Source organism: Nicotiana sylvestris, chromosome 5 (genome assembly GCF_000393655.2).
Source record: "Nicotiana sylvestris chromosome 5, ASM39365v2, whole genome shotgun sequence".
NCBI classification, from domain to species: domain Eukaryota; kingdom Viridiplantae; phylum Streptophyta; class Magnoliopsida; order Solanales; family Solanaceae; genus Nicotiana; species Nicotiana sylvestris.
The window spans coordinates 116666503-116693659 of NC_091061.1; the positions used below are offsets into that span (position 1 = coordinate 116666503).

A 27157-nucleotide genomic window follows, 5' to 3' on the forward strand; every position below is an offset into this window, starting at 1 on the left:
GTATTGAAGTGCTGCCTGGTGTTTTACTGCCTACTGTCTTTGTTTTAATGGCTGTGTTGTTAGACTTCCTTTTGATTTCTCAAGTATTCTTCTACTGTTGAATGACCAACTTTAAGGGGAGAGCAATCTATGTTTTTATGCCTTTGCTCTGCTAAATATTAGGTCATTCTGTTTCTTGAGTAAATGTTGTCTCCTTATCTTAATCTGTTTCCCTCCCCCTCTCTCTAAAGAGAAGTAAGAAAATAAATTCAACTTTAGCGAGGCACAAGACAGCAGGCACTCATTTTGTGACACTTTCTTGAATGCCTTACCTGGAATGGTTCATATGAGGCAACTTAACTTGCAGTAATTCGCAGCTAGTTTTGTTAACACACAGGGTGTGTTTGGTACGAAGGAAAACATTTTCCTCATAATGTTTTTCAATTTTTCCATGTTTGATTGGCTTAAATATTTTGAAAAATATTTTCCTTATGAACCCATTTTCCTCCAATTGGAGGAATATGTTTTCCCTATCAAGATAAAGGAAAAATATTTTCCAAAACTCCTTCTCCACCCTATTTCTCATCCCCACCAACCCACCCCCACACTCATCCACAGAACCCCATCCCACCCCCACCCAAAAAAACTGATTAAACCCCCCCACCCCCACTCTCACCCCCTCCCTAAATAAAAATATTATTAATACTACTTTCTTTTTATGTTATAGATAAAAAAAATTGCATTTCAACAAATGAGTTTTTTTTTAACATGATATGAAAAAGTATTTTTTTCATTTCAACAAAAAAAAACACACTTTTTTTTCATAGATTTTTTTTTTCTTTTCTTTTCATGATGTAAATTCTTTTTTTCATTTCAACAAAATGAGTACTTTATTTTCATTTTGAGGAAAGAGTATTTTCTTTTTAGTTATGAAGCACAAATTTTAACGTTATTTTTGCGTAAAAGAGTAAGCAACAGATTAATTCCTTGGGGTTTTTGTGAATTTTTAAAAAATAATTAAATTCTTGAAGAAAATAAAGTCCTGAAAACATGGAGTATTTGGGGGGAGGGGGCTAGGGGGAGGGGAGTGAGCAAGGAAACATGGGGATTGGGAGAATGGGGGTGAGGATAGTATCATAAAAAATTATTTTTCTAAATAAATATTTGCTACACTCTACACAAACACCAGAAAATATTTTCAGGAAAAAGTTTTTCACTCACCAACCAAATAAGAAAAAATAAGTGATAAAACTACTTATTTTCTATGAAAACATTTTCTAGGAAAACATTTTTCTTCGTATCAAACACACCCACAAAGGAAAAAGAAAAAGGGAATATCCGTTTCCCTTTTCTTTCAGCACGAAGAAATGAACTGAGCTGAATTAGTAGGAAAAGCAAAGGAAAAAAAAGTTCATTCATCACCCATCTATCTATATCTATATTATATTAAAAGTAGGAAGACTTAAAGCAAAAAATTAAATTACATAAATACCCTTCTAACTAAATTAAATAATATACTTATAAAAGATATTAAATAAAAATACTAAATTTATTTGAAGAGGGGTAACTTTTCATAATAGTATTAGTTACTAATGTGTCAAAGGACGGATCCGTTGCTGCCTTTATTGAGCCCAAAGGAGGGAAAGACACGATGTTTAACTTATATTCATTCCTATATGTGTCAAAAATAAAATTATATTGTGGCAAACTCTTTCCATGTGGGTATATTTCTGTCAAAAGGTGTGTTAATTGGTGATTGTTGCCTTTGTGGATCTTCGGAGTCTACATAACATGTTTAGAAGATAAAATTCAAGGAAAATTGTCAAAAGAGTTGATTGCATGCAAAAGGAACGAGAACGAAAGACAACAATCTCTTGGATTAGACTCAATAAAAACGGGTTCTGTTTTCTTAACTTTTCTTTGTTATTTACTTACAGATTTCTACCTTTTGTGGATTTTGTGAAATTTATGTTTTGTAAATATTAGGATAAATAACATATATACTTATGATGATCTTGAAATGTATGCTAAATTTACATTTTTGATATGTTTATAATTGTTATTTCGTTGCCAAAAAGCATTTAGATGGCAAATATATATATATATATATATATTTTATATATATATATATATATAGCATACTTGCATGCATAAATCATGTAAAGTTCATTTTTAAATTGTGGAATGAAATATTTAATCACAAAGAACATTAACCCTTAACCAATATTTAATCTCAAGTTGGTGCAAAGTAGCGTTTATTCTCAAAGTGATGTTGCAGTATAAATTTATACTACAACTATCCCATTATTGTCTCTAAATTCAAACTATGATCAATAAAAGAATTGGCAATATGAACGGTATAATATTCTTGAGAGAGGGGAATTTTATGATTTCCGTATTGCAGTAAGTAGAATATAGAATAATAAAGTTCTTGTGAAAGAATGAAAATATCATACGAAAAAAATTTGTGGTCGTAAAACATTTTAAGATAACCAAAGAAGTAAATTGAACTCTATGTTAAAAACTTAAAATGTATAAATTATTTAATGTTAACGTTGGATGTTAAATTGATGGAATCTTCAATACATTATTCTTTCGTTCCGCAAGAATAGAATAGGCCAATTGTTTTCTCTTCATACTAATTTCCCTTATAATCTCATTTATAACCATTAAAAATATCAAATCTTTCTGCAATAAATTTATGGCAGACAAACAAATTGAAATGAAGATATCCAACATGACTTGTTCGATAAAATCATTAATTATTCACCCTATAATGTTCATTGCTAGGAATGAGAGATGTGTGCTTGTTTGTTAAATTAAATTTGACGAAACTTTATTTACAGTATCAGAAATATATTTGATGGAAGTGAACGGAAAGGAAGTGAAAATCGGTGCTACTTATTCTTATTTCGGTGCAGTTGAAAAAATTCTTGTCATCCAGGTATGCATTGCATGTATTCACTTTCAATGTTATAACTGAACCATCCCTTCAAGTTTTCTATCTGTATGATTTAAGGAATGCTTTAAATTTCCTAAACATGGAGGAGGGTTTCTTTAAAGTGCTAATAGTTTCAGTTTTTTTTCTAGGCAAATTAAAATTTAAATGCAAAAATGAATACGATAAAGAAAGTTTCATTCAAATGAGATTCTTTTGATGCAGAATTTCAGAATATCACTTTGTTCCTAGGTATAGTAGTTCTAAAATGATGTTACACAGAAAATATATTCTCTCTTATGAAACTAGATCATTTAAAGAATTACAGTTCTCGAAGATTATATTCATGAAATTTAAAATGCTGGATCAGTGCGATTGTTTTGAAACTTGATACAGTTCCTATCCAAGCGCTAATGAAGGAAAAGTAAATTCTCAATATATTTTTTTTTGTTCTGAGATATTTGGCATTATTTTTTTTACAAAACTTAGCTCTTTTCGTTAATATCCTTACATATGGGATGGTTTTACTTGGTAATAGAGGTACTATTTGACTTAAGTTAATCAGTTGTTTGAAATTTTTTTTGTTTGTTTGAAACAAACTCTCAAAGTTTGGTATTTGTTTGGCACATACTTTTATTTGAAAATTATCATTCTTTCACTATAAATTTTATATTCCATCCAATGTAAATTTGTATTCTATACTTTTTTTCCTTAATATCTTACTTGGATTACTCGGTCACACAATTAGTAATACTTTAATTTTTAATTAATTAATATATTTTAATGCACTAACTAAAAAAATAGCTACTATCAGCACAAGATGTTAAATTATCTTAATTTGTTGTATATCTCAAATAAGAATGTTGATCACCGTAGAAAGTACAAAACCTATCATATATATATATATATATATATATATATATATATATATATTAGTATATACATTTTTGCGTTCTCTATCTAACCATATTATGTTCAGTCAAAATGGCAAACAAAGTAAAATTAGTAAAATAATTTGTCCCTGTTAACAAGCTACAAAACATATTCAATTAACTTCTTTTCAAATAATATATATATTCATTATTAGTATACTTTTTTTTGCGTTCTCTATCTAACCATATTATGTGCAGTCAAAATGGCAAACAAAGTAAAATTAGTAAAATAATTTATCCCTGTTAACAAGCTACAAAACATATTCAATTAACTTCTTTTAATAATTATGTGAAAAAGTGAAAGGACTTATATGAACCAAATAAGAGCTAATATATTAATATGGTTGATTAAATCGTGCTAACCGCAACAACATTTCAGTGCACAAAGAAGTTGAAATAACTTTTACTAACAACACCATTGCTAAGAAATCAGCCAATAACATTGCCATCCAAAAGTATTTTAAATGATTTTGTATCCTTGGAACAGGTGGAAAATATTTAATGGTGATACTATATTTGACAATTATTTATAGGAACTTATGAATTATTTTTGTACATAATTAATTATTAATACTTATCAATAATTTTCTAATCTCATACTTTTAGATGTAATTTGCATGTTAATGACAAGGAGATGACTTATTAGAGATGGATGGACTTGGAGAAGAGAGTACGAATAAAAAGTAAAATAAAATTACACACATAAAAAAATATTGGTTGATGATGTATTATATAAAATTATAATTTAGTGGAGATGTTTTTCTAGATTGTACCTCATAAAATCAAAATAAGTAAATATATCATATGTATCAAATTAAATTTTGGTTCTTCGTTTTTGCGGGCTCAAACGATATCCAATCATCTACAAACTTTACAAAATTATACTACATAGCTCGGCATACACGTGCCGAAAAACTAGTATATAAAAACGAGGGATTTTTAGTCGTTCCCTATATTTGTATCACCTTTTAACCTATACCCTATTTTTAAAAATTATTGATGTGATAACTAGCTGACAAAAAATCCGTAATAAAATGACACTTATACCCCCGATAAATCGCGTGATCTGCACTCTCATTCATGAAAAAGATCTCCTCTTTTCCTCTTAGCAGCTTTATCAAAAAACCATAAACTTTATGCTAATGTAGCATGAAGTTTTCATGTTGAAACTAAAACTTCATGCTATACATTGAAGCTGAAACTTCATGTGATACATGCTGAAGTTATTTATCCTGCAGTCTATAGTTTTGTTATGAGTGCTGAAGTTATTTAGTTCATTTGCTAAAACTTCAGTTTATGCTTGCTGAAGTTATTTAGTTAATTTACGAAAACTTCAAACTAAACATGCTTAAGTTTTTGTCTTGTAGTATGTAATTTTCTAATGAGTTTTTGCTAATGCATGCTGGAGTTATTTTGTTCATTTGCTAAAACTTCAGACAAATACTTATGTTATTTAGTTCATTTGCAAAAACATCAGACTAAACATGCTTATGTTTTTGTCTTGCAGTATGTAATTTTCTAATGAGTTTTTGCTAATGCATGCTGAAGTTATTTAGTTCATTTTCTAAAACTTTAGACTAAATATGCTTAAGTTATTTAGTTCATTTGCTAAAACTTTAGACTAAACATGCTTAAGTTATTTAGTTCATTTGCTAAAACTTCAGACTACACATGCTTAAGTTATTTAGTTCATTTACTAAAATTTTATGCCAAAACATGCGGAAATTTTGTCCTGCAGTCTACAATTTTGTCAATAGTCCTGAAGGGAAAAATTGCCTTTTTAAAACGCTTTTAAAAAAAATGGGTAGATGCAAACAAAAAAATAAAACGAGTATAAGTTAAAGGCGACCAAATAGGGCGCCCCATGTAATTTTTACTATAAAAACGGTCTGCCATAAGTCCAAAAGGAAAGAAATCAATCCAGTATTCTTGGAGTTAATTGTTCTAAATAGAGGTGTATATGGACCGGATTGGTAATAAGCTATATCAGTTTTGATTGGTTCGGTTTCGTCTGTTTTTTCGAATTTTTTTGTTACATGAATATTATTTCAATCTTACTTTATTAAGATAGATAAAGTTTTGATAAGTGAATATATTTTTAATAAAAATTTAAAAAATTAACAAACATATGATCTATTAAAATATTCTTATGAGAGAATATTTTAGTAACATATGATAGTTATTTTCTTAGTCATCTAACAATAATTTTTCGCTGATGTACGCTTTGAATGTTTACCGAATTTAATGATTAAACATAAAAATAATATGACACTTAAATAGTAATATGTTCTACTTAATTTTAAGTTATCGAAATACCATTTCAAAATTGAAAAAGATATAAGAAATCTTGACATATAAATATGGAAGAACAAAGAGATGATTGATACATTTCAATAACACTTGATAAGAAAGTGATACAACCCATTATTTAAAGTAAATAAAAATGAATGCACTTTATATTTATATTAAATATTACATCCCACGAGGAGATCCTAAATATTTCTGGATATTTTTTAAAGGATATTTTATATAAAATCTTAAAAGTATATATAAAAATTATATATTTATATTCAGGTTCTTTTTACTCAATACCAAACCAAATCAAACCAAACCTAATCGGGTTTTTATAATCTGTTTGGTTTGACATTTTCGTTTGGTGTAATTTTCCGGTTCGGTTTGAATACCCCTAGCTCTAAAAATAAAGCCACAAAGATGGAAGCTCCGGAAGAAGAGCAATTACCTCCATAAGATTGATCGCAATGGTAAGAGGGGGGGATTAAAATAGCTTGATTTACAACTGGTAATTGAAATATAGCTATAGTTTCAAAAGTAATCCAAATATAGTCATTTTTCATGTAAAGATAAAATATGAACAAAAATATCTTGGAAAAGTTCCAGCATCATATTTTGGAGTTTGAATTTTTTTAACATATGAGATTCCAACATAATATGTTGGAATTTCATAATGTGCTAGAGTTCCAATTAGAAGTCTATATGCATGAGCTCCATAATCCAGCATATTATGTTGGACCTTTTTGTATTTTAGCTAATCTATTTTTGTCCAGATTTTATATCTACATAAAATAGTGGTTATTTTTTAATGACTTTGCAAATGCTAACTATTTTTCGATTACCGGTCCAAAAACTAGCTAGCCCATTCTATTTTCACCAATAGTAACCAGTCATGATTTATTTGGGAATATAAATAAGCAAAAATTAGATCAGCAAAGAAAGTAAATATACGCATTTGGACCTAATAAACATACTTTGACATCGTTAAAAATTGAATAATTAGCCTAAATAACCGGCCATCCAACCGTTTAAACTAAAAATAGGTGGCGGATGTGTAATTAAACATAAACGCTAAAATGGTTGATGAACCAGGGATAGGAGAAAACCACTCAATGCTTCACAAATTTTCTAATTTGTGAAAAATAGAGAGGTGCGTGTGAGGGGAAAGAATTATAGAGAGATTTAGTATGAACAATTGTTCGGCTGGAACTGTTCCAATTCAAAAAGGGGATAAATTTAGTCTCATGCAATGCCCTAATAATGATGTAGAGCGAAAAGAAATGGAATCAATTCCTTACTCTTCTATTATTGGTAGTTTGATGTATGCTCAGACTTGCACAAGACCGAATATTAGTTTTGCGGTCGGAATGTTGGGAAGATATTAGAGTAACCCAGGAATTGATCATTGGAAAGTTGCAAAGAAAGTTTTGAGGTACCTGAAAGGAACGAAGGATTACATGCTCATGTATAAGAGGTCCAAGCATTTGGAAGTTGTTGGATACTCGGATTCAGATTTCACTGATGTATTGACACTAGAAAATCCACGTTAGGTTATTTATTCCAATTAGCTGAAAGAGCAATATCGTGGAAGAGTGCCAAACAGTTTTTCATTGTTGCATCCACGATGGAAGCAGAATTTGTGGCATGTTTTGAGGCCACAATTCATGCATTATGGCTGTAAAACTTTATTTCAGGACTTGGGGTTGTCGACACCATTACCACGCCACTGAAAATTTACTATGATAATTCTGCAGCAGAAAGATAAGTACTCCAAAGGTGCCAAACATATGGAATTAAAGTACTTTACCGTCAAGGAGGAAGTTCAGAAACAAAGAGTGTCACTTGAACATATTAGAACTGATCTCATGATTGCAGATCCGTAAACGAAAGGTTTACAGCCAAAGATATTTAAAGAACATGTACATAGAATGAGTCTTGGCTGTATTTATGATGTTTTGACACTCTGAGCTCATTTATATGTTTCTGATATACATTAGTGATTTCCTGTTTCTCATAATGGTGTACACATTATTGTTTTGAGATGTTGCAGGATAAGTCTCAATGAGATATTATTGTGGACCATAATATTTTATAGCTCATGCACCGGTACGATGAGTTGCTAAGGTTGTAGTATATGGAAGAGAGTATGTAGATAAATTATATATAACCGGCATAACTCACATTTAGTAGTTTATCGTATTATGGTATTTATGATGGACATTATAGAAGAGATTTGTTTATGCGCAACTAATGTTCCTATATTAAATATTAATATTATGTAGTTATTGAGCCAAGTGGGAGAATGTAAGATTTTCTTACGTTAATTTATTGGTGGCCCAATAAGATTAGGCCCATAATTAATATTTAATTAATGAGCAAATCCCATCCGTCCGATCGGTTACTTGATGGACGTACCGGATTAAATAAGAACCTCTATAAATTGGTCCTCTCCCCACCCATTAGGGTTACCGTATTTTATTCTCTCTTCCATCACTAAAGTCGGTGGTGACGAAAGCTAAGGCAAGGGGCGAGAAACCAATTTTAATTAATGCTTCCGTTTCAAGATAATGGATTCTGCTTCAGGTATGTTTTCTATGACGATTATATGTAAAATTATCATGTTCAAAATCCTGGTATGCAATTAAAGTTTATGTTTACACATAGTCCTCCCAAGTGTTCTCAAATTCAGGCAGGTTCTTCCACTTGATTAACACCTCTCATTTATCATTAAGTAGCTTTCTAATCGGTTTTTATAATCTGTTTGGTTTGACATTTTCGTTTGGTGTAATTTTCCGGTTCGGTTTGAATACCCCTAGCTCTAAAAATAAAGCCACAAAGATGGAAGCTCTGGAAGAAGAGCAATTGCCTCCATAAGATTGATCGCGATGGTAAGAGGGGGGGATTAAAATAGCTTGATTTACAACTGGTAATTGAAATATAGCTATAGTTTCAAAAGTAATCAAAATATAGTCACTTTTCATGTAAAGATAAAATATGAACAAAAATATCTTGGAAAAGTTCCAGCATCATATGTTGGAGTTTGAATTTTTTTTACATATGAGATTCCAACATAATATGTTGGAATTTCATAATGTGCTAGAGTTCCAATTAGAAGTCTATATGCATGAGCTCCATAATCCAGCATATTATGTTGGAACTTTTTGTATTTCAGCTAATCTATTTTTGTCCAGATTTTATATCTACATAAAATAGTGGTTATTTTTTAATGACTTTGCAAATGCTAACTATTTTTCGATTACCGATCCAAAAACTGGCTAGCCCATTCTATTTTCACCAATAGTAACCAGTCATGATTTATTTGGGAATATAAATAAGCAAAAATTAGATCAGCAAAGAAAGTAAATATACGCATTTGGACCTAATAAACATACTTTGACATCGTTAAACATTGAATAATTAGCCTAAATAACCGGCCATCCAACCGTTTAAACTAAAAATAGGTGGCGGATGTGTAATTAAACATAAACGCTAAAATGGTTGATGGACCAGGGATAGGAGAAAACCACTCAATGCTTCACAAATTTTCTAATTTGTGAAAAATGGAGAGGTGAGTGTGAGGGGAAAGAAAACGATCCATTTTTATTTTAAATCAATCCAAAATTATGCGGACTTCAATTTTCTGATAAGTCTTCACCTGTTATTTTGGTTGGAAGTTTTACTTGCAATGAACCTCATATGAGCCGGTAAATTGCTAATCTGAAAATAGTTCAGTAGTTTTTGTAGCACATTACCCTCTTATTTTTTTAATTATTTATTGACAATGAACTAACTTTTTAAAAAAATTAAATACAGCAAAATAAATCTTTATATCTGCAATACTAGAAGCAATTCATATTTCAAAAGAGTATCAAATTGGACGAAGAGAATATCGTTTACGCTGAGGAGGCACAGTGTATTATCATCTGAAAATATTGCTAGTATTACACAACGATAAATAAGTGACTAATACATAAACCAGTGCTATTTTTGTTTCGATGAAGTGTAAAAGAACGAAACCTCAACTTATTACCTGCCTTAGGTTGAATAGTGCAAAATAAATAAAGCAGATATACTTTCTCAAATCGCAAGCTTGGATTTAGAGATATGCATTTTTGCGATTCATTTAAAAAACGAACTGAAAATATCGAAATTCATTTGGTGTTGATTTAATATTTTTAGAATTTAGATTACGATCTTTACGACAGCCGAATTACTTTTGATTTTTTTCAGGAAAAAGTGAAATAACTAAAACCAAACTTTAATCAAATATAAACAGATGTTAGATTTTCCAGTCCATCCTTTTATTTCTAAGCTATCACTGTAAAACATCTTCTCATAGTGTGAGGCTGTGAGCATTTAGCAAGTGGTAATTTGTATCTATTGTCATAACTCATAAGAATGTTTTCCCATTGTTTAAACACTAAAATTTTGTGGAAAAAAAAAAATTAAAGTCCTGAATCATAGTGATATCATGTAAAATAATAAAACCAACTTCATGCCATAGTCGAACAATTAAAAAAATAATTAAAAAATCGAAGCAAACCAAATTGCGGGTGGTTGCACACATCAAACTGAAAACAAAAAAACCGAGTGTCCTTCACCCGCCATTCTGCTTTTAGGGTCGAAATAATACAAATTGAATCAAACAACAAAATGAACACCCTATTTTGACGTGCTTATATTTATATATAATAATAATAATAATATCTTAACCTGTTAACTTTGATCCCATTCCTTTTTCCGTCCAACCAACTCAGAGTAATTTTTTTCGAAAAAAATAGCTTAAGCTGTTTATTCAGTTCGAATTTATAAATTTACATGGGAAACTATTTACCGATCAAGTTGCTCTCTGCTTCCACTACAGTAAAATGCCTAATGCATTAAACAAATAAGAAGAGAGAGACCAGCGCATTACCATATAATTTCCTCTTTCAATCTGATAGAGTTTACTGCACAAATAGAAAATAACAGGAAGAAATACTAATGCATTACACTGAAAACACAAAATCTACTTCAGTAAAGTCTGAGAATAACCACTCCAACACTAATAATTCCTAAATTACAACATATAATATTCTAGACTGGATAAAAAATTACTAAAATCAATACTCGCAACACAGAGTCAAAATACATATTACGAAGATTACGCAGATATGAAATTTCTAGACATTCGAGGGGTTAGAACTCTCCCAAGGATTCTTTATTTTTATGTTGAATATTTTCCCCCTGCTACTTCCTTCTTTCTCCGGATAAAACTGCCCAATACATGAGTAACTATCAACGGACAGTTACTAAGTTTTCAATTTGTTATTTTGGCCCTCCTGAAATACGTTTTTATAACATGAGACTTATCATTACCCTCCCCTGTATGAGTCACCTTGAGGACAAGGTGAAAGTCAAGAATTGTAGATTAACGACCGCATAGTGTAAGATTTTCTTGCGTTAATTTATTGGTGGCCCAATAAGATTAAGCCCATAATTAATATTTAATTAATGAGCAAATCTCATCTGTCCGATCGGTTACTTGATGGACGTACCGAATTAAATAAGAACCTCTATAAATTGGTCCTCTCCCCACCCATTAGGATTACCGTATTTTATTCTCTCTTCCATCACTAAAGAAGGCAGTAACGAAAGTTAGGGCAAGGAGCGAGAAACCAATTTCAATTAATGCTTCCGCTTCAAGATAATGGATTCCGTTTCAGGTATGTTTTCTATGACGATTATATGTAAGATTATCATGTTCAAGATCCTGATATGCAATTAAAGTTTATGTTTACATGTGGTATTACGAGCCTGGATTGTTTGAACTAATAATCTTCATTATGAAATCTATTCAGACTAATTATCGAGAATCACTCTTACGAGTTTCGTATAAGATAATTCTTCTTGGTAAAGTTCGATGCATGGCAATAACAGAACGAATTGTTTAACCTATTGATTTATCAAGTTTTGTGTTGAATTTTGTGTAAACTTAAGCATGCTTAAAGATCTGATCAATTAATGTTCTTTCACTGTTTCCTTTTATTTCAACGTGTGTATTGAATTTAGTATTTTTTACTAATATAATAAAGTAGGGTTGTATGAAAAAGTCTAAGCTCTTAAAAGCGGCGCCGACAATGAATTAATGAACGAAGTCTATAGGATTCTGTAATGCTTCTTTGTTGTTTGACCATTAAAGCAATGAGGTTTCTTTGCTAAAGTCCCTGGAATGTACAAACTTTGCACATAAATCCCACGTAATGTATCACTGTGTTGTGATCCTTATATTAGTTTTAAACAACAACTAATGTTTGTACTGGAATCTAAACCTGTGGGATTAAATGACTCCACAATCTCACCAGTAAAGTAACGTGACTTTTGAAGTAGATATTTTGTCTCATGTTTCTAAGCCCATAATGAATTGTTTTAGTTTTTTAAAAGTAATTTTTAAACGTTAGTTATTGTTTATTTTATGTATGTGATTAATGTGTATATAGTTTGTTAGTCACCAAAGTGACCAAACTAGATTGTTTAAAGTATTCACATGCATAAAATCTTATGATCTCTATTTTGTGTGTGCACTTATGTTATATAGTTTGTTAGTCACCAAAGTGGCCAAACTAGTTTGTTTATGAAAATATGCATACATAAAATTATAGTTTATCCATGAAATTAATGAAATGCCTATATTTAAAAATTAGTGGATAAATTAATTTTTACTATTGCTAGAACTTAAGGATTTACCCAAAGGTGAATCAATTGTTCTATGAATAGTGAATATGATGAGGTAAATTAATATTCTTAGTCAAATATATATTGTTTGTCCAAAAATGGCATATATATTTGGTTAAGAATATTTAATTATCTATTAAAGACTAAATGACACTTAAATTATGATAGTGTATCGTAGTATTTACCCAAAGGAGAATTGCAATATGCTTTAACTGTTTTGTTGAATCCATATTAATTTGTGAGCATGTATTATCTATTTTGCAGCTATTCCTTTTCATTCGCTTGCTTCGTCTGTTACTGTGTTCAACGAATTGAACTTTTCTGAATGGCGTGAACAAGTCCAGTTCCACTTAGGTGTGATGGATCTTGACTTGGCTCTGCTGAATGATAAGCCCGCTGCCATTACTGATTCGAGCAGTGCGGATGAGAAGTCTTTCCGTAAAGCATGGGAACGCTCTAACAGGCTAAGCCTTATGTTTATGCGAATGAATATTGCTAACAACATTAAGAGTATTATTCCACAAACAGAAAGTGCCAGGGAATACCTGAAGTTTGTGGAAGAACGTTTTCGTTCAACAGATAAGTCTCTCGCTGATACACTAATGGCTGAACTCACGACCATGAAGTTTGATGGGTCGAGTAGTATGCAAAACCATATCATCGAGATGACTAACATTGCAGCAAGAATTCAGACCTTGGGGATGAAAGTGGATGACTCCTTCTTGGTTCAGTTTATTCTGAACTCGTTACCTCCTAAGTATGGACCTTTTCAAATTAACTATAACACTATTAAGGATAAGTGGAATGTTAGTGAATTGTCCAGTATGCTTACTCAGGAGGAGTCAATACTTAAGAAACAAGGGAGTCATTCAATTAACCTCATAGGTTAAGGAGCTGGTAAAGGACTTAAAGTGAAGGCCAACAAGTTCAAGAAGAAGAAAGCACCTGCTAAAGCTCAACAGGATGCTAACAAGGAACATAAGACAGATATGTGTCATTTATGTAACAAGGAAGGACACTATCAGAAAGATTGCTTGAAACGTAAAGCTTGGTTCGAAAAGAAAGGTACAATTAGTGCTTTTGTATGTTTCGAATCAATTTTAGTAGAAGTTCCTAATAATATTTGGTGGCTTGATTCTGGTGCAATTGCTCATGTATCTACTACGCTGAAGGGATTCCTTACGATCCAAACTACAAATCCAAATAAGGATTTCTTGTTCATGGGAAATCGTATGAAGGCTCTAATTGAAGGCATAGAGACTTATCGTTTGATCATGGAGATTGGAAGTCACCTTGATCTATTACAGACTCTTTATGTACCTTCAGTTTCTAGGAATTTGATTTCTCTTTCAAGACTTGATATTTCTGGATTTGATTTAAAGTTTGGAAATGGATGTTTCAATTTATATAAAAATGCTATTTTTTATAGTTCTGGTTTTATTTTTTATGGTTCTGGTTTTCTTAGTGATGATTTATATAAATTGAAACTCGATATTGGTTTTTCTGAAACCCTTCTTATTGTTCAACATAATGTTGGAATTAAACGTAGTTCACTAGATGAAAGTTTTGCTTACTTGCGGCATAGACGTTTGGGTCATATATCCAAAGAAAGGTTAGAAATATTAGTAAAGAATGAGATTCTTCCGAATCTAAATTGTACTGATCTTACTCTATGTTCGGATTGCATTAAGGGAAAGCAAACCAAGCATAGTAAGACAGGTGCCACAAGAAGCATCCAGCTTCTTGAAATTATACACACCGATATTTGTGGACCCTTTGATGTTCCATCTTTTGGTGGAGAGAAATATTTTATCACTTTTATCGATGATTTTTCACGTTATGGATATATCTATTTGCTGAAAGAAAAATCTCAAGCAGCAGATGCTCTCAAGGTGTTTGTTACTGAGGTTGAAAGGCAATTAGATAAAAAGGTGAAAATCATTAGGTCAGATAGAGGTGGTGAATATTATGGAAAATATAATGAGTCAGGACAATGTCCAGGTCCATTTGCGAAGTTCCTCGAGGAACGTGGCATATGTGCACAATATACTGTGTCAGGAACACCTCAACAAAATGGTGTTGCAGAAAGGCGTAATCGAACACTTATAGATATGGTTCGGAGATTGATAAGTAATTCCTCATTACCCAAATCATTGTGGACGTATGCTCTTAAAACTGCTATATATTTATTAAACAGGGTTCCTAGTAAGGCAGTTCCAAAGACCCCGTTTGAACTATGGACAGGAAGGAAACCTAGTTTAAAGCACCTGCATGTTCGGGGTTGCCCAACGGAAGCTAGAGTCTATAATCCACAAGAAAAGAAATTAGATTCTCAAACAGTAAGTGGTTACTTTATTGGTTACCCAAAGAAATCCAAAGGGTATGTATTTTACTGTCCAAACCATAGTTCGAGAATTGTTGAAACCGGTAATGCAACATTCATTGAGAATGGTGAGGTTAGTGGGAGTGTTGAAAACCAAAGTGCGGAAATTAAAGAGGTGAGGGTCAATATTTTATTACCCAAAAATGTGCCTACTTCCACACAAATACCAAATATTGTTCCAGTTGTTGAAGAACACTTTGACAACACCAAGCAACATTTGGATGAAACACTTCATGAAGAAACTAACTCACAAATATCTGACACAAATGAACCACAAGAAGTGCCATTAAGAAAATCTCAAAGAGTTAGAAAATCAGCTATTTCGGATGATTACGTGGTTTATTTGCAAGAATCAGATTTTGACATTGGTCTTAATAAGGATCTGGTTTCATTTTCACAAGCCATAGAAAGTAACGAGTCTGAAAAATGGATTGATGCCATGATGGAATAGTTAAAATCCATGGAATACAATAAAGTTTGGATCTCGTTGAATTGCCAGAAAGTTCTAAAAGAATCGGGTGTAAATGGATCTTTAAGACCAAGCGTGATTCAAATGGCAATATTGAGAGATACAAAGCCAGACTTGTTGCCAAGGGTTATACTCAGAAAGGAGGCATTGATTATAAAGAGTCCTTTTCACCGGTCTCAAAGAAAGACTCGTTAAGAATTATTATGGCTTTGGTGGCTCATTATGATTTAGAGTTACACCAAATGGATGTGAAAACTGTCTTTCTTAATGGAGATCTCGAGGAGGAAGTTTATATGGACCAACCAGAGGGTTTCGAATCTAAAGGAAAAGGTCAAATGGTCTGTAAACTGAAGAAATCAATATATGGACTTAAACAAGCTTCACGACAATGGTATATAAAGTTTAATGATACCATAACATCTTTTGGATTTGTGAAAAATACCGTTGATCGGTGTATATACCAAAAGATCAGTGGGAGCAAGTTTATATTTTTAATCCTATATGTTGATGATATTCTACTTGTTGCTAATGATTTAGGCATATTGCGTGAGACTAAAGATTTTCTTTCTAAGAATTTTGAAATGAAAGATATGGATGAGGCATCATATGTGATAGGAATAGAAATACTCCGTGATAGATCACAAGGATTATTGGGATTGTCTTAGAAAGGCTATATCGAAAGAATTATAGAGAGATTTAGTATGAACAATTGTTCGGCTGGAACTGTTCCAATTCAAAAAGGGGACAAATTTAGTCTCATGCAATGCCCTAATAATGATGTAGAGCGAAAAGAAATGGAATCAATTCCTTACTCTTCTATTATTGGTAGTTTGATGTATGCTCAGACTTGCACAAGACCGAATATTAGTTTTGCGGTCGGAATGTTGGGAAGATATTAGAGTAACCCAGGAATTTATCATTGGAAAGCTGCAAAGAAAGTTTTGATGTACCTAAAAGGAACGAAGGATTACATGCTCATGTATAGGAGGTCCAAGCATTTGGAAGTTGTTGGATACTCGGATTCAGATTTCACTGATGTATTGACACTAGAAAATTCACGTTAGGTTATTTATTCCAATTAGCTGAAAGAGCAATATCGTGGAAGAGTGCCAAACAGTCTTTCATTGTTGCATCCACGATGAAAGCAGAATTTGTGGCATGTTTTGAGGCCACAATTCATGCATTATGGCTGTAAAACTTTATTTCAGGACTTGGGGTTGTCGACACTATTACCACGCCACTGAAAATTTACTGTGATAATTCTGCAGCAGAAAGATAAGTACTCCAAAGGTGCCAAACATATGGAATTAAAGTACTTTACCGTCAAGGAGGAAGTTCAGAAACAAAGAGTGTCACTTGAACATATTAGAACTGATCTCATGATTGCAGATCCGTTAACGAAAGGTTTACAGCCAAAGATATTTAAAGAACATGTACATAGAATGGGTCTTGGCTGTATTTATAATGTTTTGACACTCTGAGCTCATTTATATGTTTCTGATATACATTAGTGATTTCCTGTTTCTCATAATGGTGTACACATTATTGTTTTGAGATGTTGCAGGATAAGTCTCAATGAGATATTATTGTGGACCATAATATTTTATAGCTTATGGACCGGTACGATGAGTTTCTAAGGTTGTAGTATATGGAAGAGAGTATGTAGATAAATTATATATAACCGGCATAACTCACATTTAGTAGTTTATCGTATTATGGTATTTATGATGGACATTATAGAAGAGATTTGTTTATGCGCAACTAATGTTCCTATATTAAATATTAATATTATGTAGTTATTGAGCCAAGTGGGAGAATGTAAGATTTTCTTACGTTAATTTATTGGTGGCCCAATAAGATTAGGCCCATAATTAATATTTAATTAATGAGCAAATCTCATCCGTCCGATTGGTTACTTGATGGACATACCGGATTAAATAAGAACCTCTATAAATTGGTCCTCTCCCCACCCATTAGGGTTACCGTAGTTTATTCTCTCTTCCATCACTAAAGTCGGTGGTAACGAAAGCTAAGGCAAGGGGCGAGAAACCAATTTCAATTAATGCTTCCGTTTCAAGATAATGGATTCCGCTTCAGGTATGTTTTCTATGACGATTATATGTAAAATTATCATGTTCAAAATCCTGGCATGCAATTAAAGTTTATGTTTACACATAGTCCTCCCAAGTGTTCTCAAATTCAGGCAGGTTCTTCCACTTGATTAACACCTCTCATTTATCATTAAGTAGCTTTCTAATTTGCCTCACTGCTTCAGGTTCAACTTGAAGCTCCAATTCTATTATAAGAAATGGAGGTAGGTCTTGAGTAGGTGTAGTTGGTTGCAAGCATTATCTTAATTGTGAAACATGAAACACTGAGTGAATGTGTGCTCCAACAGATAACTCCAACCGATAAGCTACGGGATCAATCTTTGAAGGCCATAAAAACGGGGACTGAGTTTTTCATTAATCTTCTTAGCCAGAGAACGTAGTTTGTATGGCCGAAGTTTGAGATACACTGTTTCTCCAACCTCAAAAGTTACTTCCCTGCGATGTCGATCAACCTGATTTTTCATTCTTACCATGATCAACTTGTTCATGGTAAGAAGTTTCCAGTTTACCCTCATCTCACCCAAAGTGGCTAACCATTCCATCCCTAATACTACATCAGTTCCAATTAATTCAAAAAAAAAATATTGTTGGTGAATTTTTACTCCCTGCACGTCTAACCTCAACCCTTTGCATACTTCATTCCCGCTAACTTGTTGATCATTACCAACTGTTACTTCAAATTTATTTGTCTTTTCAATAGGTAATTGCAGATGACGAGCAAGCTTGGAAGATACAAAATTATGGGTAGCTCCACTGTCTACCAAAACTATCACGTCATGCCCATGAATTTTTCCCACAAGTTTCCATGTTCTTTCTCCAGTAAGGCCCACAACCGAATTCATATTCAACACCATCATAGTAGCCTTTTGTTCTCCTTCATTTGCGGCCTCTCCGGCGACCTTAAAGAATTCTTCTGTTTCCTCTTCCTCGGTATTAGGTGCCTCTGAAACAATCAAGAGGTTAAATTGCTAATTCTTGCAACGACGGTTATGGCCAAATTTTTTGTCACATCTAAAACATAACCCTAACTCTTTTTTTCGGGCAATTTATGAATCGGACAGCCTTCTGAATCGTCCCTCGGATTTTGCTGCAGAAGACACGCTGAAGCCAGTTGGCTTTGCTGAAGCATGCAATTGCGAATCAATGTTGCGTCCTGCTGCTCTGACTCTTGAATCACGTGTTTCAAGTACGTTTGTGACCTGAGAGTAATTGGGTATAAACCCAACTTGTTTGTTGCTCGAACTTCATGTATTTGGTTCAGATTTAAACACTTGAACTTGCTCCGAAATAGAATTGTGATTCTCTATCTTTTGAGCTATCTCCATTATCTCCCTCAATATTTGAGCCCGCAAAAAAAATCACTTCTGCTCGCATTTCCTCTTTAAGACCATTCAAAAACACTCCAGATAACAATCCATCAAATTCCTCCCTCATAGAACCTGTCACCTTCTCAAATTCTTCACGAAACGCTGCAACAGTGGTGTTCTGCTTTAGCCTCATTAAGACAACATACTGGTTGCTCTTCTGCGAATGATGAAATCGGTTTAGCAGCTCTCTTTTGAAGTCTTCCCAAGTTGGAACTGGTTGTCTAGACTCTAACCAATAATACCAATTTAAAGCCTTTCCTTCGAAACAAACACCGGTTGCCTGCAATCTTTCTGCTTCAGAAACTTCATTCACTGCAAAGTATCGTTCCACTCTACAAATCCATCTCATAAGATCCTCTCCTTCGAAAACTGGTAGCTATAGTTTCCGAAATTTCTTCCCATCTTTTTCTCCAGCCAAGTTAACATTACTTCCTTCTCCTTGGCTTCCCAAAATTCTGGTTTGAGAAGGGGATGCTTCTGCAATCACAGTTCTCCCTTGTGCTTCAATTCTCGCAAGAGACTCTCATTTCTTTGAATCATCCTTCCAGCCTTCTAACATCTTCTCTTACCCCAGTCAAATTAGTTTCCACTTGCTCAACTCGTGCCTCCATTTTACTCCTTACTATACCCGAACATCACCGCTCTGATACCAAATTGATAGAGTTTATTGCACAAATAGAAAATAACACGAAGAAATACACTGAAAACACAAAATACTTCAACAAAGTCTGAGGATAACCACTCCAACACCGATAACTCCTAAATTACAACATATAACATTCTAGACTGAATAGACAACAACAATAACAACAACAACGACCCAGTATAATCCCACAAGTGGGGTCTGGGGAGGGTAATATGTACGCAGACCTTACCCCTACCCCGAAGGGTAGAGAGGCTGTTTCCAGGAGACCCTCGGCTCAAAAAGCAACAGGAGATGATATATTAGTACCATAAAAATGCGTAATAAAAATAACAACAATATATAAGAGATATGAAATATAAAATACAGGATACGAAATACGAACTACGAAATAGATGGCTGGTATAGTACAACTAGAAGGTAAAGCCCCGCATCGATAGACGACCAATGACATTCCTAGTCTAACTCCTAACTGGATAGTCTCCCTCTATTGTGCTGTAGAAATATTCACACTCTCCCCTAACCTACAACCTTAATGCTCGACCTTCATAATTCCCTATCAAGGGCCATGTCCTCAGTAATCCTAAGTCGCGTCATGTCCTGTCTGATCACCTCTCCCCAATACTTCTTAGGTCTTCTTCTACCTCTAGACTGAATAGAAAATGATTAAAATCAATACTAGCGACAAAGAGCCAAAATACATATTACTAAGATTACGCAGACATGAAATTTCTAGACATTCGAGAGGCTAGAACTCTCCCAAGGATTCTTTATTTTTCTCTTGAATATTTTCCCCTACTGCTTCCTTCTTTCTCCGGATAAAACTGCCCAACATAAGAGTAACTGTCAACAGACAGTTACTAAGTTTTCAATTTGTTATTTTTGGCCCTCCTGGAATAAGTTTTTATAACAAGCTTATCACAATCACAATTAATAACCTCTCAAAAATGTACCACATACAAAATGGTCTACTGAAAGTGGTCAATACAAAATGACAACTTTTCTTACCTAAACTATCAAAATTTGATGCTAAACTAGAAAGGATTAAATCAACTTAATATCAAACTTTACCTATGATACAAAAGCAAAATGGTACAGTTGCCTCCTGCACCCACCCCCCTCTTTTTTTAGTCCTTTTTTTTTTTTGGGGGGGGGGGGGTGTTGTAGATTCTACATTCCTTGGGGAAATCAGTTTTCTAATTTAAACGAAACAAATTGCTCTCCTTCCCTCAAAAAGGTAAAGGCAGAAGGCTGCAGTTAAGAGCAACACAATCTGAATTGAGCCAACTCAAGCTTCAACCTTGGCCACCTTTCTCTGTTCTACTTGACCTGTTAGAGGGCACTGCATTTCTGTCCAGCTAATTGGAACCATGGTACCACCTGCAAAAATTTACCAAGCACCTTTTAGGAACCTAAACCCTGCAATCCGTAACATGTAATGATTTAACAAATAACATTTTCCTAAATATACAGAGTAGCTTCTACAACTAAACAGGCTATGATATCAACTCAAACTGCATCTAGCATCTAGCAAGATGCAAACGCAAAGGTCTTTATACAACTATCCCTCCATATGATAATGTTTGGAATTCAAATTTTCTCCGTTTGGAGAAACTGCTTGCACAAGAAAGTTAACTTCTAATTGATCCATTTACTAGATATTTAACATGCCAAACTACTCATGTTGATGCCTGTTTGATAAATTTATCACCGCGCAGCATCCTCAACGACAATCATTTCAAGTGGAATTACTTTGGCAAGCGACGTTTCTATTTCAACTCAATATTCAGAACAAGTCAGTCATGTTCTGAATCAAATCTAAATAGCATCAACAAAGTTGAAAGGATATGGATCATCAAAATACAAAGAACAAACAGGATAGTTGATGAAGAAAGCCTTACCAGCTGCACTTTCAGCAGATACAACACCCAGCTCATTTTTTGCAGTTGACAGATAATATGCCCGTGCATCTCCAAGTGATAGCTTTTCAAGAAAGAATATAAAGGAATTATACTCAACACTGGAGCAAGTTAACAAACTTCACAAACAAGTTCCACGATATAACAACTAAGATTCCCAATATTGCCAACTTTAAGTACAAAAGGCCAATGGCTCGTATGGATTCTCAAGATGGACTAAAATGCAACTTTTAACCTGCATTATAGCACTTATTTCTTCTGAATTTGGGATTCAACCTTACACTGTCCCCCTGTTTGCACTTTTTTACTTCAGTTCCCCCAACGATGTTACTCGCTCTTTAAATTGCCTTAGCTGGCTTCTGGGGATTGCATTCGCTCAAAAATTCTAATCTTGTATTAGTCATAAAGTTTAACAGGAGATTACCACCAATGCACGAACAATATCACCCGGGCGGAAGGACAAATGCATGTCGACTTTGTCAATCTCAGTCGCTCTCACATCCTGTTGCCTGTTGATTCAAAAAGAAGTTTTAGATTTTCTGTGCCAAATCTTGCAGCACTGTAGAGTGTAGAGTATCAATGAATGTGCATATAAAGCAAGTCGACATGATAAAGACTGGGGAATCTGTTTAGTAATCCAGTAAGTAAAAATTACAGCTTAAAATTTAAGGCTCAGCTCTGATACTATTAGTACAATATCAACATACTGCTATCTGAAAATAGAAATTACTGCAATTCAGCATATAGAGCAAGTGGAGATGGAAAGCCCCATATGAGATTTGAGCACCAAGAAAAACAATAAGGAGGGTTGTTAAAGTGGAAATCAGTTTTAATGGTCTACAGCATCATGATTTACAAGCAGTAGACTGGCTTTATGGTGGATACTTGACAAACCAATGGGACGACTTTTATTGGAAAGGAGCAACTTCATACCAAAGATTACCTCCAACCTCCAAATGTAATAACAAGAAATACATTTTGCTCGTTGTGACACAATTCAAGATGGAAGTTGAGACGTTTTGACAGCTCCACAAAAACAAAAATTACATGTTAATTTTACACCGATAACCACTAGACTACATTTTTCCCACACGAGTTAACTCTTTTATTTAACCTGGAACCACATATTAATTAGAGTATCAAATTTTCTTTTACCCCCCCCCCCCCCTTTTTTTTTTTTTTTTTTGGCTGGAGAAGTCTTTATCCCCTTTCTTTTTAACACAAGATCCATGTGAAGACCTTATTAAACATCAATTTTACTCAGATTGTAAGATCAATTCAAAGATAGTATATCCCAATATTCCATACAAATGTAAGAAAAACAGCCAAATTGAATAGTATAACAATTACATTATTCAGTTTCAACAAAATATATTTAACTTTCACAGTAGTCTATAAAATAGCAGTAACTTTATGACCTATGATCATCTCATAAAGCTTATTTTTAAAGCATTCAATGCAACAAAGTGCAATTCGATCCGTCTAATTGTATTGGGTAGAGGTTTCAAATTAAAATCTAGACTGACAGGCATTTTCAGCAAATCTATCATATTTTGCACTTTGTGACATTTGGAGTAGTTGGTAATATTATAATATGTACAAATTAGCATGAAAAACCAGTTACCAAACTTAACCACCGAACACCTTTTTCAGCCACGGTTATTGTCTGAATTGCAAAACAACCATAAGCATGAGACGATCTGTGTCAATATTGTCCATTCTTTTAATAAGAACATTCAGGGTGCAACCAGTACAAACAAGTATACAAAGACCACATGCATAAGAAAAACTGTGTCACAAAACTCAGAAGTAATACTTATATTCATTACATCAACTATTCTGTCAAGTGAGGGGGCTCTGTATTATGCCCCAACAGATTTCTTCATCCATCTTGTACATAAGAAAAGACAAACTTTTGATGAAATCACTCATCAAGAATCACCCTAAACCTGTAGTCATAATTTTTAACCAAAAAGGAAACTCAATTTAACTAACCTAATAATGCCGGTGAATTTCTCACGCACAGACTTGGAATCAACACACACTATGTCTGCTGAAGCCATTCTAGGCATAACCTTAGTGACCTGTCAAAAGAATATAATTAATTAAAAAGAGAGCTCATCCAGGGAATGACTATCAAATAATGATAAAACGAAAGGGCAAAGGGCCCATGAACTATGCGAAATTGAACAATTTGCCCTCTGTTGTTAGCTCAATATTGCCGTTATTCACTAACACACCAGGCTTGGAGACACTTAAGTACTAATTAGCCTGATTAAAAGACACGTCTCCAATTAAGCTTTCACCTACTCATCTTCCTTAGCCTTAATTCCCACAGTTATGGCCTCTGCCTCCTCTTCTTCTCCCTCTCTCTTCACCATTTTTCCAAACCCCAACTTTTTCAGGCCCCATCTCTGCATTTTCAGCTCCCCCATAACAATACTTCTCTAAATACTTTAGCATTCTTGTTTATGGGTTATCTATGCAATGCAAGCTATCAACTAGCTGTTTTTGGATAAACTTAATCATATAGAGACAAGAGACAATGTTTCTCTCTAAATAGCTCTTAATGTTTTATACTCAGGCAAATACTGGAGCAGAGAGAGTGATGACTGTGTCATCAAACTAAAAAAATTAGCTATTCAAATTCGGTAATACTAAAACGTTAGAGCAGAATATTCATGAAAACTACCCATAACCAAGAAAACTCACTCTAGCAAAAACAATTGAACCGGGCTGAGGAACAGCTCCATGGGCCTTATGACCAGTAACTTCCACTGTTGGTCTCTGATGATTAAATATTGACAAAATAGAGGAAAACATCGTCAACAGAAAGTGATGAAAACCACATAATTATAGATTAGTCTGCTAGGATTCAGAAGAAAACCTGGTCAAGAGAGTCAGAAGGCGGAGGTATGAGAGAACGGAAACCGGTGAGAGAGGCGTAAACGGTGTCGTGTTCGGTTGAAACGTAAGCTCCTTTACCGGCTTTCAACTGTGACGCTTTACCCAATACTTGTCCCGGCGTCACCACCTCTTGAGTCTCAGTTTCCATTGCTTTCGTCATTCTCCAGCAACGCAGCCCTCTCACAACGTGTGTTAAAAGGTTTTTGCAGTGTTATATGTGGTTGTTAAATTTCTATTTTGTACCCTATATTTAAGCCTTTGATTCTTGGTTTCTAAGCCAATGTCAAGGGTTTAAGTTTAAACAAAGGAAAAAGTTAATTCATTTCCTTTCATAATTTGATACAGTAGTTGTGTAGTCCTATACTAGTCCTAGTGAAATAATTTGCTCTTTTCCTTTCTTTCGATGGGCGAATTAGTGCTAGTAAGAAGAAACAAAGACGTGTAAAATAGATTGAGATTGGTGAGGTGGCATGTAATTTCTCCAAAATGTTAATGTCATACCTTGGACAGATGACGGATATTTTTGAACTACTTGGATAAAGCTCAGTGTAATTATTGTATGTACTACTAGTAGGGATAGCCCGGCCCCAACATAAACAATCTATATTATTTCATTACACTATGTTACTTCTGATTCTCACCGTAATATTTTGACTCTCTTATGAGAGGTTTCACTAATTTTTCAAATTCTTTGTCATGATTTTTTTAAGTACTAAAGAGAAATATAAAAAATACTACTACTGTAAATAAATGTACAGTGACAATATCTGCAAGGACCCAAAAGCAAAGTGCATAAAGTTCTTTATCCTTTGACTTTTAAATTTTAGTTTTCAATATCATATAAGTTCGTCAAAAAGTAGATCGAGCTGAGCGCGTTGTGAACTAAATCATCAAAAAGGACAGACCCTGCATCCAAAATGTGCGAGCCTAGTTGATCTGCACAGAGTTAAAAGGAGTATCCATGAAAATGTTTATGATCATTATTATTTCAAAAATGAGTTGGTAACAGTATTGCTGAAGTAGAATCAATTGAAACTTTATTAAAATATTAGTAAATGAATAGCATAACGTATGTAAATACAAGTATTGATAATGAGCGAAGGAGCATACTAATTTACATTTGATAACTTTAATGAAATTGGTAAAACTATATCTCAAGAAGGCTAGTACATGCCACCTCTATTAATATTTCCAGATGTAAGTCATTTCTTCTCAAGAAAAGCATGTAATTGTATCTCGCAAAGAACTCGTCGTATAGAGAACACATACTAACAGGAAAACTCTATCAATATGAGAAGACTATCCATAAGTACGTCAGTCAACATATTCAAAGACTTTTTTGCCTAAATCAAGTTAAAATTAGAGGACTCTTAGTTAGGTCTCTTAGTTTACTGGAAAATTATGCTTTTAACTCCTTTGTTTCGCCTTTCGTCATTCCTTCTTATTTGTACAAAACCTTTTAGTTGGCGAGTTTGTATCTTTGTGTCAAAGGAATAAGCTTTACTAACTGGACCTTTTCAATGCAGTCAAATTCATCCATAACTTGCACTAATCAAGTGATTTATCAAAAACTCTTCTTATGTGTCTAAACAACAACAACAACAACTAGTTTGAGTGTGAACTCCTTGACGGTTTTATATGAGTATGAGCTTCAACTAACAAATGGAGCAACTATAAAGTATCCTACATAACTGATATGTCTTCTTAAGCAGAAAATTTACTTGCCAAATGAAAACATCAAGGTCATTTAACAATTGTCATCTAATTTTTTTTACAATACAAATGGAAAGAATGCGGGTAAGAAATAACATCTTCTGTATCTTATGCTATAGTTTAATGTCTAGCAAGCCGAAACAGTATCTGAAAATAAAAACACCAACTAACTTTAGTTATGGCCACTAAGAACCACTAAGCTTGGAAAGTAGGTAAGGAACCCAAATTGGATGTTTCAAAATTTTGCCCTACAATAATAACTGCACAATACTTTTTGCAGTCATGCAAAAAACCTAATTATACAAAATATTTTACACAAGCTAGCTACCTAAGATACTATGAGAAGGAAATTCAAAACACTGTTAAGAAATGGAGAGTATGTTGTCCAGATAAGGCCACATGTGCTCAAGAAATTTATTGAGTCAGTCCAGCTTCGGCAACATATAAAGATAATAATTATGTATAATAACTAAGCAACTCTAAAGATGCAGGTTAAACATGTAACTGAATACATACACGGTCATTATCCAGACAATAAACTCAACCAGTAATTTCAGGAAGTAATTACTGCAAGCTTTGAGAATCTTGCTCGACTAATAGATGAATAGCAGGTCTTGATAGAGTAAATGATTTCAAAGGTGTTGATTGTGTAAAATAGAAAATATTATCTCTACCAATGATAAAAGTGCAGAAGTAAGACATATGGAATATATCAATGAGCAAGAAGGAGACATAAGTTAAATATGAGCAAAGTTTTAACGTTCCAACAACATGGCTACTAACTGACATA

General features: G+C 33.4%; 1 protein-coding gene across 1 annotated transcript; it reads right to left on the reverse strand.

The window, feature by feature from the left end:
* Positions 1–20729: 20729 nt before the first annotated feature.
* LOC104249558 (uncharacterized) lies at positions 20730–24993 on the reverse strand. The gene is made up of 6 exons (XM_009806000.2): positions 24635–24993; positions 24460–24534; positions 23743–23831; positions 22172–22256; positions 21730–21811; positions 20730–21208 (listed from the first exon to the last, which is right to left on the reverse strand). The coding sequence occupies exons 1-6, from the start codon at positions 24812–24814 to the stop codon at positions 21117–21119; spliced, it is 603 nt and encodes a 200-aa protein (XP_009804302.1). The 5' UTR covers positions 24815–24993; the 3' UTR covers positions 20730–21116.
* Positions 24994–27157: the final 2164 nt, after the last annotated feature.

Coding starts and splice junctions, on each gene's coding strand:
- LOC104249558 (XM_009806000.2), bottom strand. CDS start 24,814: ATGACGAAAGCAATGGAAACTGAGACTCAAGAGGTGGTGACGCCGGGA. Junction 24,535..24,634: donor CTTCTGACTCTCTTGACCAG/GTTTTCTTCTGA, acceptor TTTAATCATCAG/AGACCAACAGTGGAAGTTAC. Junction 22,257..23,742: donor AAATTCACCGGCATTATTAG/GTTAGTTAAATT, acceptor TTGAATCAACAG/GCAACAGGATGTGAGAGCGA.